The 16629-nt window shown below is 45.3% G+C and overlaps 7 protein-coding genes across 7 annotated transcripts; 3 read left to right on the forward strand and 4 right to left on the reverse strand.

Annotated features, from left to right (window-relative positions):
* Positions 1 to 48: 48 nt before the first annotated feature.
* LOC120452207 (isocitrate dehydrogenase [NAD] subunit beta, mitochondrial) lies at positions 49 to 3076 on the reverse strand. The gene is made up of 6 exons (XM_039636329.2): positions 2761 to 3076; positions 2559 to 2606; positions 2404 to 2496; positions 1653 to 1769; positions 1014 to 1595; positions 49 to 896 (listed from the first exon to the last, which is right to left on the reverse strand). Exons 1-6 carry the CDS (start codon positions 2800 to 2802, stop codon positions 666 to 668), a joined length of 1113 nt encoding a protein of 370 aa, XP_039492263.1. The 5' UTR covers positions 2803 to 3076; the 3' UTR covers positions 49 to 665.
* A 360-nt stretch (positions 3077 to 3436) lies between these two features.
* On the reverse strand, positions 3437 to 7121 carry LOC120451233 (MICOS complex subunit Mic60). Its single transcript, XM_039634727.1, has 8 exons — positions 6721 to 7121; positions 6237 to 6463; positions 5618 to 6094; positions 5416 to 5564; positions 4656 to 5351; positions 4251 to 4409; positions 3905 to 4193; positions 3437 to 3844 (listed from the first exon to the last, which is right to left on the reverse strand). The coding sequence occupies exons 1-8, from the start codon at positions 6763 to 6765 to the stop codon at positions 3667 to 3669; spliced, it is 2220 nt and encodes a 739-aa protein (XP_039490661.1). The 5' UTR covers positions 6766 to 7121; the 3' UTR covers positions 3437 to 3666.
* A 162-nt stretch (positions 7122 to 7283) lies between these two features.
* Positions 7284 to 8187, forward strand: LOC120451235 (39S ribosomal protein L35, mitochondrial). The gene is made up of 2 exons (XM_039634729.2): positions 7284 to 7497; positions 7553 to 8187. Exons 1-2 carry the CDS (start codon positions 7473 to 7475, stop codon positions 8062 to 8064), a joined length of 537 nt encoding a protein of 178 aa, XP_039490663.1. The 5' UTR covers positions 7284 to 7472; the 3' UTR covers positions 8065 to 8187.
* On the reverse strand, positions 8118 to 9356 carry LOC120451234 (fumarylacetoacetate hydrolase domain-containing protein 2A). The gene is made up of 3 exons (XM_039634728.2): positions 9005 to 9356; positions 8782 to 8909; positions 8118 to 8713 (listed from the first exon to the last, which is right to left on the reverse strand). Exons 1-3 carry the CDS (start codon positions 9267 to 9269, stop codon positions 8225 to 8227), a joined length of 882 nt encoding a protein of 293 aa, XP_039490662.1. The 5' UTR covers positions 9270 to 9356; the 3' UTR covers positions 8118 to 8224.
* Positions 9357 to 9826: 470 nt separating this feature from the next.
* Positions 9827 to 12950, forward strand: LOC120451101. Its single transcript, XM_039634507.2, has 5 exons — positions 9827 to 10832; positions 10908 to 11548; positions 11614 to 11799; positions 11871 to 12455; positions 12509 to 12950. Exons 1-5 carry the CDS (start codon positions 9858 to 9860, stop codon positions 12783 to 12785), a joined length of 2664 nt encoding a protein of 887 aa, XP_039490441.1. The 5' UTR covers positions 9827 to 9857; the 3' UTR covers positions 12786 to 12950.
* LOC120451104 (holocytochrome c-type synthase) lies at positions 12931 to 14345 on the reverse strand. The gene is made up of 3 exons (XM_039634511.2): positions 14141 to 14345; positions 13429 to 14047; positions 12931 to 13348 (listed from the first exon to the last, which is right to left on the reverse strand). Exons 2-3 carry the CDS (start codon positions 14016 to 14018, stop codon positions 13093 to 13095), a joined length of 846 nt encoding a protein of 281 aa, XP_039490445.1. The 5' UTR covers positions 14019 to 14047; positions 14141 to 14345; the 3' UTR covers positions 12931 to 13092.
* Positions 14346 to 14759: 414 nt separating this feature from the next.
* Positions 14760 to 16501, forward strand: LOC120451103 (NADH dehydrogenase [ubiquinone] 1 alpha subcomplex subunit 10, mitochondrial). The gene is made up of 3 exons (XM_039634510.1): positions 14760 to 14890; positions 15138 to 16266; positions 16329 to 16501. The coding sequence occupies exons 2-3, from the start codon at positions 15139 to 15141 to the stop codon at positions 16422 to 16424; spliced, it is 1224 nt and encodes a 407-aa protein (XP_039490444.1). The 5' UTR covers positions 14760 to 14890; position 15138; the 3' UTR covers positions 16425 to 16501.
* Positions 16502 to 16629: the final 128 nt, after the last annotated feature.

The raw sequence follows: 16629 nt of genomic DNA on the forward strand, positions 1-16629 counted from the left end.
TTTTGATCTTCTACGGCTTTTCATTCCATTCAAACAAAGTGGGTCAAATATGTTTGGGTTTTTTCATTTGTTTGTATTACTTAAAATTTAGACAGCTCAAACTGACAATGGCTTTTAAATAATAATTAATTTAGATTTGAGTTTATTGTTATCTTTCTCACAGCTCCAGTGGAGTGGGTCCACTCAAAGCCGTCCGCTATCAGTTAATTGGTTTAGCAATATCATTTGTTTTCGGTGTTTTGCTTTTCAACGGGGTAAACATAAAATATAATTCGACCATAAATTAGAATCATTGCGAAATCAAAATGGGGAAAAAATAATACGTAAATAATTACAACATAATCAAGGATCAATGTATTACTGCCAATTGGTAAAACTAAAGAATTCGCGAATTTTGGATTCGGGGCGGGTCTGCAGGCGTTTCAATTGGACTAAACTTAAATATTCGCCGGAAATAATACTCAAATGAATGCACTGAAGACATTGGGACAAATAAAAAATTGGACGTAAAGGAAAATTAAGAACTCAAGGTGTTTCTTTCAACAATTCAAATTTTGGCTGTGGCAACAACAGAAACTGTCTAGTGTCGATTATATAAGCGCCAACGTTGTTGCCCATGATGTTATAGATTTGCTGATCGCGCCGGCGATGACAGTGGTGCCCATCTAGGACATGTTCAGGATAATGGCGCGGGTAAAGTCCTGCGTGGTCGATTGTCCGCCCAGATCCTTGGTACGCACCTTGCCATCGTTCAGCACCTTGTTGATGGCATTCTGGATGATCTCGCCGTAGGTGGGCAGGTTGATGTGGCGCAACAGCTTCACGCCGCAGAGCAGCATGGCAGTGGGATTAGCCACATTCTTGCCCACGGCCTCGGCGAAGGTGTGACGTGCACCCTGCAATCAGAAATCGGAATTAGAGATAAGAGTTTGAAGTGGCCAGGGTCGAGGACCATGTAAATCAGAGTTTAAGCTTTATCTTTAGTTTAAGATTATCTTTATGGGCAATCTTACCGGCTCAAAGACCACGGATTCCGAGGAGTAGGAGGCGCCAGCAACGACACCAGCACCGCCCACAAGACCACTTGCCAGATTGTCCACAATAGCACCATAGAGATTGGGAGTGACCATAACGTCGAATTGATTGGGGTTGGAAACCATCTGCATGGTCGTGTTGTCCACAATCATCTTCTCAAACTGGATGCGTGGATAGAGACGGGAAACCTCTTCGCAGGAGCGTAGGAAAAGGCCGTCGCCCAGCTTCATGATGTTCGCCTTGTGCACGGCGGTGACCTTCTTGCGCTGGTTCTTCGTGGCATAGTCAAACGCGAACTTGGCGATGCGCATGGACTTTTTGGCGGTAATAATCTTCAGGCACTCCACAATTCCGGGCACCGACTCGTGCTCCAGCGCCGAGTACTCGCCCTCGGTCTGCTCGCGAATAATCACCGTGTCGATGTTGGTGTGGCGCGTCTTGACACCGGGCAAACTGCGGACATGCACCACATTCGCATAAAGGTCCAGGTCGTTGCGGAGCTTCATGTTTAGGGTCTGCAGGTCACCCACATTGCTGTAGTCGGGTGTGGCCAAAACGCCCTGCAAGAGCACATTGTTTAGTATTTACCACACTATTCTAATTTGTTGCAAACGTACCTTAATGCACACTTTGTTTTTCTGAATGGAGGCCACCACATCCTCCAGTTTGGCACTAAGCACTGGGTTGATTTCGGAAAGGAAGTAGCACTCGAAGTCCACGGGAACGCTGGCTGCCTGTGCGATAAGATAAGACAATTATGCATATGGACTTGGCTTGAGAAGCTATAGAATTTACATAGCCCTTTATTTTTTTAGATTCGAAAATTCGAATTTTTTAAGTCGCTGATCACATGTGTTTTAAGTTTTGGTTAAGCTTAATTTTAACAGTGTCTTTTACTTATTAAAAATTTTAAAGTTCTTAAAATATATTTAAACGGGGAAATCTCAAAAACTCTTCTAACTTTTTCAAGTAGCCACTTATCACATATCTTTACGATACAGATAAGTTTGATGTTTTGATTTATATAATTTTAAAACTCGTGATCGGCAAAATGGAAGTGTTATCAAATATAGTGCGATCTGTAAATATTGTGTGCGCATTTTTAAAAATCTTAAAGCTAACTTCTAGACCCGTATGCTTTCTGAATCAAATAGATTCTAGAAATAGATGCAATGAACTAAACGTAGAACTACCAGATTTAAAAAGAATATAAGAAACCATGCTGACAGTGTTCCTCAGCTTAAATACCCTTTTTGAGGAGCAAGAGATTGAAGAGTCTAGATTTATAAGCCAGCATCACACTCGACAGCAGATAAGGTCGCATTGGAACACTGTATATGAATGATGGCATCTTGGATGGATAGCTACCTTGAAGACCTCCTGGAGGGAGTAGACCAGCTCGGGACCCACACCGTCGCCGGGAATCAGTGTGCAGGTGGTCCTGTTGGCGCCATAGTTATCCTGCAAGACCAATTAGTTTCCCGGTTACATTTGGTGCCGCTGAATAAGCGCATATAACTCACCGCAGCCCGGACCGTCGACGTGGTGTGCAGACTACGTGCTGCCGCAGCCTAAAACGATGAGAATGAAATGGAATGGATAAGGCTGGCTAGGATTATAACCTCAAAAAAAAAATATAAGAACTGGGCCTCAGCGCAGAAATATTCGCACAGCGCGTCGCGAGCAAGTGTTTATGTAAGAGCTGCGGTTTGGATGGCCGTTTACCTGCATGAAGGTGCGTCCAACGGTTCTCGCCAGCATCGACATTTTGCTATTCGGTTAGCTAGATCTTCCGGCTGTTGCTCCAAAATCAAATGTGTGTCCTTTGGGCACGGGAAATTTGATTGCAATGTGATTTTTGCTCCGGTGCCAAACCGAAAATTTCAATAGGACCAAATCGACCACGCAAACCAGCTGATTGCCTCTGACTACCAGGGCTGGCGACAGCCGCCCACGAAACTGGCGCGTCCAGTGCTGGTCAACGATCAACTATTGCGATTTTGGCGGGCGAAAATTAGTAACGAACATATACGAATATTGAATATCTCAATTTTGCGGCAACCACATAGTAACCAGTTTCGAATACATTTGCCTTGCCTACCATCTTTCTGCTTCACAATAGAGAAATTACATTTTTCAATGATATAGAAAAGAAATAAATTTCATTGCAATTTTGACATTTAGCAAATATTTTAATCAATTTATTTATTTTAGTTTTTTTTTTTTTGCTAAATTATTTTTATTTAAGAACTAATCACAATGTTCTTCAAAAACACAAAATTTTCCAATTTCAGCCAGCCTCAGTAATATTTCATATTGCATTTATCGCGTAGTTTCCACAGCGCCCAACGCTCAGGGGTTCGACTTCTTAAGGATCTCCCCAAAGTATTTGTGGTGTGGATTTAATAATGATGGTTTCTATGTATAATTTGTATAATTGAAGCTAAACAAAATGATACAAATATATATATATAAGTGCTTTTTCGTTTAAACTGTGATCTCTAATTGGACAAATTACATATTGCTGGTAATCTTTCACGTTTAGTGGCTTTCGTACCATCTTCTCCTGGACTAATAACAAATAGTAAGTGTATCTTCTTGTTTCTGGAGGAAGGGGACACGGGACGTAGTCTACAAATACAAGAGTCCGCTGGCAGCGGCGTGGGCCATTAAGGTGTTGGCCGCCTGTTGGGTCTCCAGCATGAGGCGAGCCTCCTTCATCCAATCGCCAGCAATCTTGCGGGATGCACCCTGCAGCAGATTCATGTACTTGAGCGCCTGCAGGAAATCGCTGCGATCCACATGATACCTGCGAAACATAAAGGATTACTTTCAATATTTGTACGCTACTCGTGATGTATCGCCAGACCTGGCCCTGTTTAGGATATCGTAGGTGTCCAGTTTGCTATAGTCGAAGGGTTTGTTCTCGAGTTCGTCCTTGGATATGGGATTGTCGGGTCGCAAGATGAACAGCGATTGCAGATAGGACAGGAAGTAGATTGGCAGGCCGGCTCCATCCTCGGGCACCAAAGCCAATCGTCGCGCCACGCGCTCCACATTCAGGAAACGCTCGCGCAACGCATCTTCAGGATAGACACCCCGTTCCTGTGCCTCCATCGGGACACTCTGGAGCACAGCTGCCACCAGGTCGTCACCCTCTGTAAGCACATGGATTTAACCACTGTAATCGAAATGAAGTAAACCTTTCAACTTACTAGCCACCTTGGCAATGGCATTGATTTCGTTCTTTAACGGGCGCAACTTCTCCTTGTAGTGCACGCCAGGAGTGGCGGCGCGCACGGAGGCCCACAGAGCTTGGCAGGCGGCCCAAAGGGCCTGCGCCTGATTGGCAGTACGCTCCGCATCCGCACGCTCTGCAAAATGTTGAAAATAATGTTATTAGCACACGATATCAATGAATAAAGTCAAGAATCAGTAGGGTAGGTAGGGTGGTTATATGACAATGTATTTCTTGTTTCCTCTGTGAATATACCTTGAAACTCATCCTCTATCTCTAAAGTAGCAGCATGTTTTGGAAAGGTTTGAAAACCATTATATATCTAGCCAGGCTCTACACACTAGCTACATTCAACGGATAACTTATGAAACATTTAACTTACCTGCTAGAGCTGCGTCCATTCCGCGCAGTTTGCCGAGCATCGCGGCCAATTGTAGCTTATAGTTAGCCTTTTCGGTCGCCAGCTTGTCCTCAAGTTCACGCTTAAAGCTTCGCGTCAGATCGGTCTCCCGCTGCGCCACGATGTCCTTTATGTGATCGGCATGGGCCTCTGCTTGTTTTTTAAGCTGCAGGCGCAACAACTTATCAGACTCGGCGTGAATGTGGAAGATTTTTTTCTGGTTTTCCACGGCCAACTTGCGCCGCTCGGCCTCCAAATGGTATTCCAGTTGGGCGCGCAAAGCCTCCGAATCGTTGTCGCCGCGAACCGAGTCAATGGCTCTCTTCAGGCGCAGCTCACCATCGGTTTGCAAGCGCTGCAGCTCTTTCTGGTAGGCCAGGACATGGGTGTAGGCGTGCAGGATGAACAAGTCTAGGTCCTCCTTTGACAGATTTAGTTTCTTATCCGCCAAACTGAGGCCGGGGAAGATAGACTCGATCTCGTCAATGAAGTAGTTTCGCGCCTTCTCCACATTGCGCCAGTACTTGTCTGACACACTGGCCGTGTCCTTGTGCCGGTAGAGCTCGTCCTTGACGTTGCCAATGTGGTCCACCAGCTTCTTGATCTTGTCGCGCACCGCCTCCACCTTTTTGGCGTTTTGTGCCGTTGCCGCAGCACTCAGGGCGATCTCGCAGGCGACTGCAATTGATAGTAGGGAAATGTAACTCATATTTGGATGCTATTTAGCAAACGATAGACTTACCAATCTTCTCCTGAGCCTCACGGGCTGCTCGCTCTGCCGTACCCACTGCCGTATCACGGGCACTCGCGCGATTTTTCAGCGTGGTCCAGAGAGAGTTCTCTCCATTCTCTACGGCCTTGTCAACGACCTTACGGACATCGTCGTTAAAGCTGAAAGATATTTAAATTTAAAATTATGCCAATTCTGTACGGGAATTGCTAACCTCTTCAAAACGCCTATAGCGGCGTTGTACTCCTTGACGGCCAGTTGAGCAGCCAGCTCGATGGCCTTCTCCAACTCAATAACGTCGCGGGGCAGCGGAATATCCTTAGGCTTAGCGGCGGGCGCAGGCGCTGCTGCTGGCTTCTCAGATTTCACCACTGGCTTTGCTTCAGTCTTGCTGACTTCGCTAGGTTTTGAGGCCTTCTTTTCCTCAGCAGGAGGAGCCTTCGCCGACTCCACTTTAGACTTCTTGGACTTATCATCGCCGCTGCCGCCGCCAAACAGACCCGTCACCTTAGACGTAACAGAGTCCACGGTGGAGGTCACTGTCTCGATGCCAGACTTGACCTTATCGATCTGATCGTTGACGTTCTTGGTGATGTCCTTGAATGGCGGCTCCTCCTGCAGAGCCACCTTAATGACGGAACCTGCGCCGGGCACATTCTTCTCCACCAATTTGCGGAAGTCGTTGTCGTATCTGAAAAATGATTTCTACATTATTCATTCATTTATGCTATTCTGGTGCAACACAAAAATCCATTCGGCTGCAGTTTATTGGCAGCAGTATTGCAAAGGACCTTCCCGTCCCAATCTTAAACCTATATTGTGGCTCTATTTACTTTGCGTAGGTGATGACTCCGCCGACAGCTGCCAATGGTGAGACGAAAAGGACCACTTTGCCGAAGCCAGCTTCGCGCATATGCGGTGGCGGCGGCAGGCTCTGGTATCCTTGATGTCCTTGATCGCCTTGCTGTTCCTGTTGCCGCCTGCCATGCTCCCGGCTTCCACTTCCGCTGCTGCTTCCCCCAAACTGCCTGTTGTTTGCGGTCGTCTGCTGCAGCGTACGCTGTGTCAATGAAAGGCAAACATTTAGGACCATCACATTTAAGGTAAATGGCCAGCCCGTTGACACCCCCCGCGCCCGTGAACAACTGCTATTTTGGAGCTTTTCGCCCAATTCCTGGGCTTGGGAGATGACATAACCAGCGCCTCTTGTTGTATTTTCGCCAACCGCTTGTTTGTGGGCGCGCGGGTGTGTGGGGCAACGTGACGATCGATTTTCACGTTATCAAACAGCTAGAAATGAATGGGTCAAAGACTCACCTGCAGGGCGCACTTGCACTGATCTCGCACCGCTAGCCGATACATGGTGTTGATTTTGCTGTGATCCTGATCTGCTCGTGCTCCTGCTCCTTCGGCTACCGTAAATTTCAAGTCCCGGCGGCGTGAATTAAATTTTGCCCAATTCGTTCGAAGCTGGCTCGACTGCGTCAGCGCTGGTGGGTGAATGGCTGGCCAGTGCTGCTGCTTCCTCTTCCATCCCCCACACTCACACGCACACGCACACGTGTCCTGCGTGCTGCTCGTCGTCCTTTTCGCTTCGCTTGCTCCTTTGCCCGCGCCACTCGAATTCGATCACTCAATTTTGGTTTGTGTTTTGATGGGAAAAGTGTCGGCAACATATACGCATTTACTCGATAGGCCAGTCAGAATACATTTGATTTAGAGATGGACGCGTTAGTTTTAGATACGTTACGATATCTATTATTTTATTTTTTATAACAAGTCTTAAATTGTCAGAATTGTCAGTGTTCTACAAATGGATTACATGGTTTAACGATGTTCATAGCTTAATAGTTATCAACAAAAAATCAATCATAAACAAATTCGTGGGGGAATCCCAATACATTTGCGATACTTCTTATGAAGGCCGGTTCCCATCTCCAATAGCAAGCTATTTGCTATCGTTCGCTGTGAATGGCAAACAGCTGACTGTTACGCGATTCGAAAAGAAGAAGAGCAGCTACTTTTTGTATGGATTTATAGGTTTATCTTTGTCGTTTTAAGAAAGTAAAATGCTAAGAACTTTTGTGACAAGCGGTAAGTTGAAATCAGCTATTAGAGTTTACGGGTTTTAAATGACCATTACTTCCAGCGCTGAGAAGCGTTTGCCGCCAGTCGCCGGCTGCATCTTCGTTGATTCCTTTGGTCCAGCGGACACAACGTGCCACTTTGATGACTCTATCCCGTCCTAGCCTGTTGCCCACGCCATCACTGGCATCTCCTGCTCATCACCAGCTCCTTCAGCTTCCGGGTGTGCTAACAGCCACTGGATCACCATCAAACACACGAAACGTGACCAAGTTCTCGCTGGTGAAGGGTAAACGAAAGACCGTCAAGGCGGTACTGAAACGGTTTAAGCGCCTGGACTGGGGCGCCTGGATACGCACCCATTCCGGTCGTCAGAAGAAGCTGTTCAAGAAATCCTCAGCTTTGCGACGCCGCCTCAAGCAGCACGTCTTCACCAATGCCACGCAGAGCTGGCTGCTGGACAAGATGGTCACCAACTATTGGCGGCGCCCAAAATATTTCATCAACGATCCCTACAAGCCCTATCACAGCCGCAACGAGTACTATGCCACACAATCAAAGACCTTTAAGGTGTGACTTGGCCGATCAAAGATAACACACACTTTAATTAAACAAAAAAAAATGCCTGATTATAGTTTATCCACTGAAAACAGCAAAATCATTTATTAAATGCCATTGTTTCACAAACAACACAAACTACATATACAAACACAACAAGCCAAATGGAATGACAAACTTAGGGGGCTACAATCTTGTTGCACAGCTTGCCCAATCCAACAATCTCCGACTGTACGACATCACCGGGCTGCAGGAATTCCGGCGGAGTGCGATGCATGCCCACGCCCTTGGGCGTTCCGGTGACTATAATGTCGCCGGGCAGCAGTGTAATTGTCTGCGACAGACGATTGATCACATCGTCCAGCTTGAAGATCAGGTTGCCGGTATTGCCGTTCTGCTTTTCCACGCCGTTGACCCAGGTTTTCAGATTCAAGTTGTAAACATCCGGCACCAGACTCTTGTGCACCACAGCCGGTCCCAGTGGCAGAAAAGTGTCCATCGACTTGCCAATAAGGAACTGACCACCGTTGCGCTCCTTCTGCCAGTCGCGGGCGGAGATATCCTGGGCCACCGAGTACCCGAAGACATAGTCCATGGCCTGGGATTTGGGCACCTGACGGGCGACCTTGCCAATGACACAGACCAGCTCAACCTCCCAATCGATTTTCTGTGGAATTTTTTTTTCGGTTGGTTATCTCCACGAAGCTATCTCTTGTTATCTGTTGGTCCACTTACGCTGCTTGCCGAATGAGCGATGACATTATCTTGAGGACCCACCAGGGCATTGTTGAACTTGCTAAAGAACATGGGTTCCTTGGGGGCCGGCTTGTTTTGCTCATCGCAGTGGTCCTGGTAGTTCAGACCTGCCAGCAGATGGTATCGAGATCGAGAATATGTAATTCTGGAGGTCAGGGTCCACCTACATACATATTTACACGTATTTATGCCTTTCTCTTACCAATGCAAATGATCTTGCCGGGATCGGTGAGTGGTGGCAGCAATGTGACATCATCGTTCACCACGAGTCGCGGCTGCTTTTCCGCCTTCCGCGCCAGTTCCTCCAGATTGGGATTCTGGGCAATCAGGGACTTCAGATCGTTGGGCACGCCATCCAAGCCGGCGAATTCCACCAGCGACTTTTGATCCTCGGACAGTAGACCAAGTCGCTTGGCCAAGTCACCTTTTCGCAGGTATTGAACGAACCTCATTCTGGCAGCTTGCATTTATGACTGATTCACTTCGTCCGAATCTATCGCGGCTATCCAATTAACGCTCTAGTGGCCAACAACGATTCTCACGTAATCACCAACAATCAGTTAAAGAAAGCACACGCGTTTTTCAACACTGCCAGACATTAACCCCCTGAAGCCCGCAGGTGTTGGAAAAGCACCAATACATACATTTCATACAATTGTAGATATAAAGTTTTGGGTTGCAAATCAAGTTTTTTCAGAAAAGTTATATTTAAAAACGTCTTAGGTTACATTACAACCTTTAGACACTTAAATAAATCTTTTTTCATAATTCATATAAACTAAAGATTATACCCTTTTTGACAGAAATTACCACGAAATTTGTTCCTTGTATTTTGATATGTTCAATTCTTATTATTACCTTAATAATGTTGTCACAAATGATGATATTAAAAATATATATGTTATTACATACCCTTCTTCCTGTTCAGAATGTCAACTCAGCATATAACAACTTTCTTATCTCCCTATCTCGCGATTACAGGATAAGAACACCAATATACCATGTCAAGAAACGGAATCGCCCACAGTTCAGTTTACTGTGAGCAAGTGGCCGCGATGGATGAGTTTTTATTGGATCTGGTGGAGGTTCTCGAGGACAACGAGAAGGACCTTAAGCGACTACTCCTCGGTATTCCCAAACTGCTGCAGGATAATGGAAATGAAAGCACATTATTTGGCGCCCAGCTGATAAAGATTTTATCTTCATCGAACTCCGACAGCGCTGAAAATATTCGACCACAAAGTCGCTTGGTGGATGGAAAAATGCTGGTGAATCATCTATTGGTCATAGCCAACGATATTCTTTACGGAGAGAGGGAGAAATGTCTTGAGAAATTGTTCGACGGCACACAGAAGCTTTTGGAGTCCAATGAGCCTCAGAGAATGAGAGTCGCCTATTTTCTGATAGCCAAGATGCAGTTGTTGTGCGAGACCAGTGGAGGAATAGGCCAATCCCTACTGAACGTTATACAGTGCAGCGGTGAGCAGTTGTCAGCTTTTGTGAAAATCGCTGCAAGCGTGGAGGAGCAGGAGGCCGAGCTGGTTGTCAGTTCTCTTAAGACCCATCTACCACTGTTGAGCTTATCCAGCGATATTGGCGGCCATTGGTTGTGCTTTCTACGCATTTTGTGTCTTAGACTCCTGAAGGAGAAACGAATCCCGGTGCTGCGCCACACAATCCTCTACTTTTATGAGCGTCTTAGCGTTACTCAACTGTGTCATCTTGATCTGCTGCAGGATTTCTTATTAGCTTTCAACAATAACCAGTTGTTTGATTACGAATGTGAAGACGTCCTAGAAATGGGGAAGTCCAATTTTTTTATTGGTGCTAATGGGAAAAGTCTACTGGAGGCAATATTGACCGTTCCTTGGAAGGACCTTCCCTTACTGATGTGTCTAAAATGTTTATCGTGGTTCGTATTTCCGATTGCTCCTCTGGGGTTGATCCAAAAGTTAGGCTCTAGAGTTCAAGTCATCAATAATTATGATATTCGACAACTGGCGATCTCCCCGTTTTTTTTTTTATTCAGAGTAAGTCAACACTAATTTACAAATGTACATATATAATTTGGTTGCCACTGGTAACTTTTTATAAACAACTTTCAGATCACAATTGAAAGCTTATCTGTGTCGGATTATATAAATTTAATAGCAGCCACGATGAATAAATACGATGAATTTCCAGGTTTTTCGCAACTAAAAGAAAAAATTGAAGCCTCTTCAAATTTTGAAGATCATATTGACAGCTTCAACAAGCATTCTTATGAACTTCTTGTAAATAATTATTATGAAAAATCTGAACTCTTTCCTATTTTTATAAAAAAACTGGAGAAGATTCCTAAGCACAAACATGGCTGGTGGCGATTAATTCTTTTCCAAAAAGAAGTGAACGATGAAGTCATGGACTTCTATCGCACCGTTTACAACGTGGACACATCGATGCTCCTTACCGATAAGAGTCTAGATAAGATTCAACAGCACCTAATTGATCGGCTTGGCTGCCAAACAAGCGAGGAAAAGGCATTTTTAAGGTCCAGATGCATGGATCTTTTCGTCCTAATAAACCTTAAGTCCTGGAGCCAGTTTAACGATTTGAATTTAAAACCCCTAGATGTTTTAAATCAGAATGTATTAAATCGAAATACTTTTGGTCATTTAGTAAATATTTTGGGTGATCACAGCGAAAAATTAGTAGATGAAAGCATACTGCGCGATCTGGTTTCCCATGTAAGGACGTCTTTCGAAATGTATGCAATTGACATAAAGAAATCCAAAAACATAAAAACAATTAATGGAATATCCTTGATTCCAGTAATGAAATCTTTAAGTATGCGGAATCTCATTTGACTTTGGAGGAACGTGAAAAATTCGTAACGGACGTATTGCATGATGATGTTGCTCTTCGTTATTCCCTTTATTTCTGGAATACATTAACACTTTCGATTTCCTTCCTTAAAAAAATGATTCTACATGGCGAACCCTTAACGGGAGATGCACGGTGAGTTGTTGAAACCTAAGTACATTTTTTTCAAAATAGCAATCTAAAAAGGATATTTTCCTTTTCCTCAGCATTGAAGCCGCCTATGTAACCAGAACTTGTTCGTCATCGTATGTACGAAATTCTTTTTTTATTGAATGCGCCTTATACCGTAAAGAAGAAGATGATATTAGTAAGCTGTGTGATGATCTGCTAAGCATTAACAATGAGCTGTCCATTGAAAATCCGGACTATTTGGAAAATTCCAATGTGCACAGACGAAAAATACGTATTCTTATTGCTTTGTGGAAATTGCATGATGAATGGAAACAATGGAAATGGTCAGATAAGTTATGGGAAGCGCTACTGTGTTCCAACGATTTATTGGGAATCAACATCGTGTACGAGTATCTGGTAGCCCGAATGCTACCAAGCATTCATCCCCTACTGCACAAACTGAAGGTGCTATTAACTCTAGAGGCAACCCAACAGGAATCGCTCCTCTCCGTGGTACACTTGTACACCTTAAAGAACTGGGAGGATCTTGAGAAAAATATTGTAATTTTGGAACAAGTTTTCACCTTGGTACTACCGTTGACAATGGTATCAAATTCGCAAACACGTCGACTAGCACAACTAGTTCTGCATAAATTGGCATGCAAGTCCCAAGAAAAAAGGTAAAGGAGTATAACACCATCGATCAAAAGTTTTATCTATTTCATTTTCACAGAACTGAGCTTCCACTAGCTAATACCCTTAAAACCTCTTTAGAAGCTACTTTAGGGAAGGAACTTTGGAATCATAACTGGGATCCGCGATTAGCATATAGGCCTTCGCCTTTATTTGAGACACGGGTTGATGACTTAATTGCTATGACAGGTGCACCATTTGATGAATGTTTTTCACGATATTGTGATGAACGAGCTGCTAAAAAGTACAGAAAAGGTGCAGGTTTATCTTCAGCCGTGTTATTTAGATCTAAGAATCACAAAAGCAAGTGCACCTAAAAGGAAAAGAGCTGAGTACTGCATAACAATAAATCCATTTATGTATATCTATTAAATAGCTTTAAGCAATATATTCCATTGAATTATGTTAAGGGATTTAAATAAAGTTATATCGAAAACAAGGCGCAACATTCAAAGCCAAACCTTTGGGTGTTCAGAAGTCAAGATTTAACGTTTATTTAAAGAGAGGGCTCAACTTCGTTTCGCTTTGCAGCGACCCAAACGCATTTAACCAAACTCCCCTTCATCCATCCGATAACTTAAGCCGATTTTGTACACAAAGCGATCATCTAAATATGCATTCCACCTAGTCGCTACCAGCGGTTACCTTGCCGCCATCCGGGCTGCCAAACTTCTCGGACAGCTCGTACTTCCAGCGCATATAAGCTACGCGCATTCTGTCCCAAACGTTGTCCACGGAGTCCATGGCGGGACGTACGTCCAGCAGGGCAAAGCGGTAATCTTTGTCGACTAGTCCACCGTCGTAGTAGTCGATGACGTAGCGCACATCCTTGCCGCAGCGATCGACTATCCAGTCGTGCCTATCGAAGGGCAGCTCGTATCTGTAAGGCAGTTTGAACATTAATTCAGGTGGGATCTTCCGTTTGGAGTATGATCCTTCCAAAGAGTATAGACTACTCACCCCAGCCAGCTGCGGAATCGAGCGCGCGGACTGAAGTCCTTGGCCTTGCCACCGAAGCTCTTGAGGCGCGGATTGCCGCATTCCTTCGCGTGGAGCGCCTCCCACTTAAGAACCTCCTGCCAGGCCTGCTCATTGTTGGCATTGTGGATGCGTATGATGTCGCCCATGTCCTTTTGCGATACGTCCTCGGTCTTCCAGCGCCAGCCCTTGCGTAGCATGGCGTTCCAAAACATCTGTTGGCTGGGATACTGCCAGAATTGAACACTGCCATCCTCGGTGACCTTGGGAATGGTCGATGTCTGGCGGTCGGTGGGCAGTGGGAAAGGTTGATCTGCTGCCGGCTGTTGGTTTGCCGGTGGCATCATGTTCAGCGGATTAACGTCGCTGTTGTCGTGCTGCACCGGACATTCGGAAGCGGTCTGCATCTTGGGATGTGGAGGCACGGCGGAGGCGGATCTCGCATCTCCATGCTTCTGGTGCATGGGGCATTCTGGTGGCGGGGAACCACCACCGCTCATGTACTTGGCGTGGTCTACCGGCACACTCTTCGTGGCCTCCATTTGCACTCGGGTGATGGCTGTATTGCCCATTTCTTCTCAGGATTGCTTAATAACAAAATCTGTGTCACGAGGAAAATCCCATTAGTTCTTAGTTGCGTAACTGCAAGGAGTGGAATATAGTTCTAATGCTGGGCTTCATCGCCCCAACTTACTCGGTCTTAATGGTGACAACTCTCTATATTTGTTTATCTTCTCCTGAAGCCAGTCGCCTTCAATTTTGATTGATATTTTCGTTAGTTCATCGTTAGAACGTTGGAGCCGAAAATGCAGTGAGGTTGTAGTCAGGGTTGCCAGACCGCTGGAAAGTGAACAAGTTGTTTCTGCACCGTGAAAATATGTTAAATAAAAAATTGATAAAATAAACTTGCACTGCCCGGCAATGTGATATTATACTGTGTGTCTAAAAATGAAAAGCATTGTTGAATTTACTTCAAGTAACTTAAGTTGTAGTCAAAGGTGCCAGTTCAGCTGTGCAGTGTTGTTTAGTCGCTGTGCGATATTTCCAATAAGAAGTAAGTGTTTTAAAACCAGCGGTAAGCTTCATTTCATATGGAACTGCTTCTGCTTCTGGGAAAATAAAAAGTCGCAGTCAAAGCATATGCAAAAATCAAGGAGCGAAGAAAATAAAGATTCAACATATACAAACTTCGCGTACCAATCCAAAATGCAATATGAAAGCTATTTAGTAATTATTTGCTTTTTGCTGGTAATTCTGTAATACATAATTCAAATATTAGCGTACACTCAAAGCAAATAAAACAATGCATTTATTTTTTGAAGCAAACGAAAAAAATGTTTGATTTTTGAACGAATGCCTTAACAACCCTATTCGGGGCGTTTTCCAACACCAACCAGAGCCCGAAATTTGTTTTTGGGTAGACTTCCAATATTTAGCTTGAAAAGTGAGTAAATACGACCGGATAGAGCATTAAACCCAACGATTCTGGTAAATCAATGGAGCGCCCAAAGGGTGACCAGCAGGATGGGACGATAACATCCACATATCTGCAGTTTTAGAGCAGAGATTACCGCACTACCTGGGTAGCTCCTGTGATGTAACCACACGACAAATTGCCACTGGACCAAATATACATAATTGTTATTATTGTGGTTTTTTGTTTTTTGTACTGACCCTTGGTTTCCCCTCAGAATGACCGCCGTGTTCCGCGTAGGCCTGGTGCGGCTCGTCAACCGCGCCACCCAGTCGCCCAATCTTCTCCAGGCGCAGACGAATGCCCTGCCTGCTGCCTTTCAGCAGCGATGCAGCATCTCTGGCAAGACGATGCGTGGTGGACCCCGGGTGCCCAAGGCCGCCCCCTATCCATACAAGACGAAGAAGTACAGCGTGTTCAATGCTTTTTTCGATAAGACCTCCAAGCGTTTTGACGAGAACTCCAAGGTGATCTGTGTGGAGGGACCCTTCGCGGCCGGCAAGTCAAAGTTCGCCAAGGAACTGGCTGAGGAGCTGGACATGCAGTACTACCCGGCGGTGGATTTAGACCTAATTTACATTAATTCGTACGGTTATGACATGAGAAAGTTGGATCCCCAGTTGCCGCCCAGCTGCCGCAGCTACGATGTGCGCAACTTCTGCCTGGATCCCAGCCACGATCTGGCTGCCCAGTTCCAGATCCGTATGTACATGCTGCGTTACTCGCAGTACATTGATGCCCTGCAGCACATCTTGAGCACCGGCCAGGGTGTTGTCCTCGAGCGCAGTCCCTACTCGGACTTTGTCTTCATGGAGGCCATGTTTCGGCAGGGTTATCTGTCGCGCGGTGCCCGTTCCGTGTACAATGAGCTCCGACAGAACACCATCGGGGAGCTGCTGAAGCCGCATTTGGTTATTTACTTAGATCTGCCGGTCGATGCCGTGAAGAAACAAATCAAGGCACGCAATGTGGACTACGAGGTGCAATCAAAGGTGTTTAGCGATGCCTACTTGTCCGATGTGGAGCAGCTGTACAAGCAACAATACCTCAAGGACATCTCCACCCATGCCGAGCTGCTCATCTACGACTGGACAGCCGGTGGTGAAACTGAGGTTGTGGTGGAGGATATTGAACGTATCGACTTCGACCAGTTTGAGGCGGATTCCCACAACAAGAAGATGCTCGACTGGCGCTTCCCGCTGGAGGCCGAGTGGTGCGAAGCCCGCATCAAGTACTGCCACTATAGGTCCGACCTGATGAACTACTTCAATGTGCCGCGCTTCGATGTCCCGGAGCTGTTGCGCAGCGCCGACGACAGCAAGGTCTGGCGTGATGTCTGGTACAATGTGAGTGTTTCCATTGCCCTGTTCAATTCATTTTTATATTTATTTTGCCCTTTCGTACACAGGCTCCCGGCATGAAGTATCGTCCAGGCTACAATGCAGAAATGGGCGACGGTGGTCTCCTCACCAAGACGAAATTGGGCATCAACCAGGCCATCTAGAGGGTTTCTGATATGCTTTCGAGTTGAAATCATCTGGCGAAATGTGTTAATTATCTAATAAACAATCTAGTAAAATAGTGAGAACACAATTACTTGGATGGCGAATACGGTAACTTCATTGTAAATACCTAATTTTAATACAAAAAACTCAAAATATTGGGTTAATTTATAATTTCCTTAACCTTAACTTTTAGGTTAGATTAAT

Source organism: Drosophila santomea, chromosome 3R (assembly GCF_016746245.2).
Source record: "Drosophila santomea strain STO CAGO 1482 chromosome 3R, Prin_Dsan_1.1, whole genome shotgun sequence".
In the NCBI taxonomy this organism is placed as follows: Eukaryota; Metazoa; Arthropoda; class Insecta; order Diptera; family Drosophilidae; genus Drosophila; species Drosophila santomea.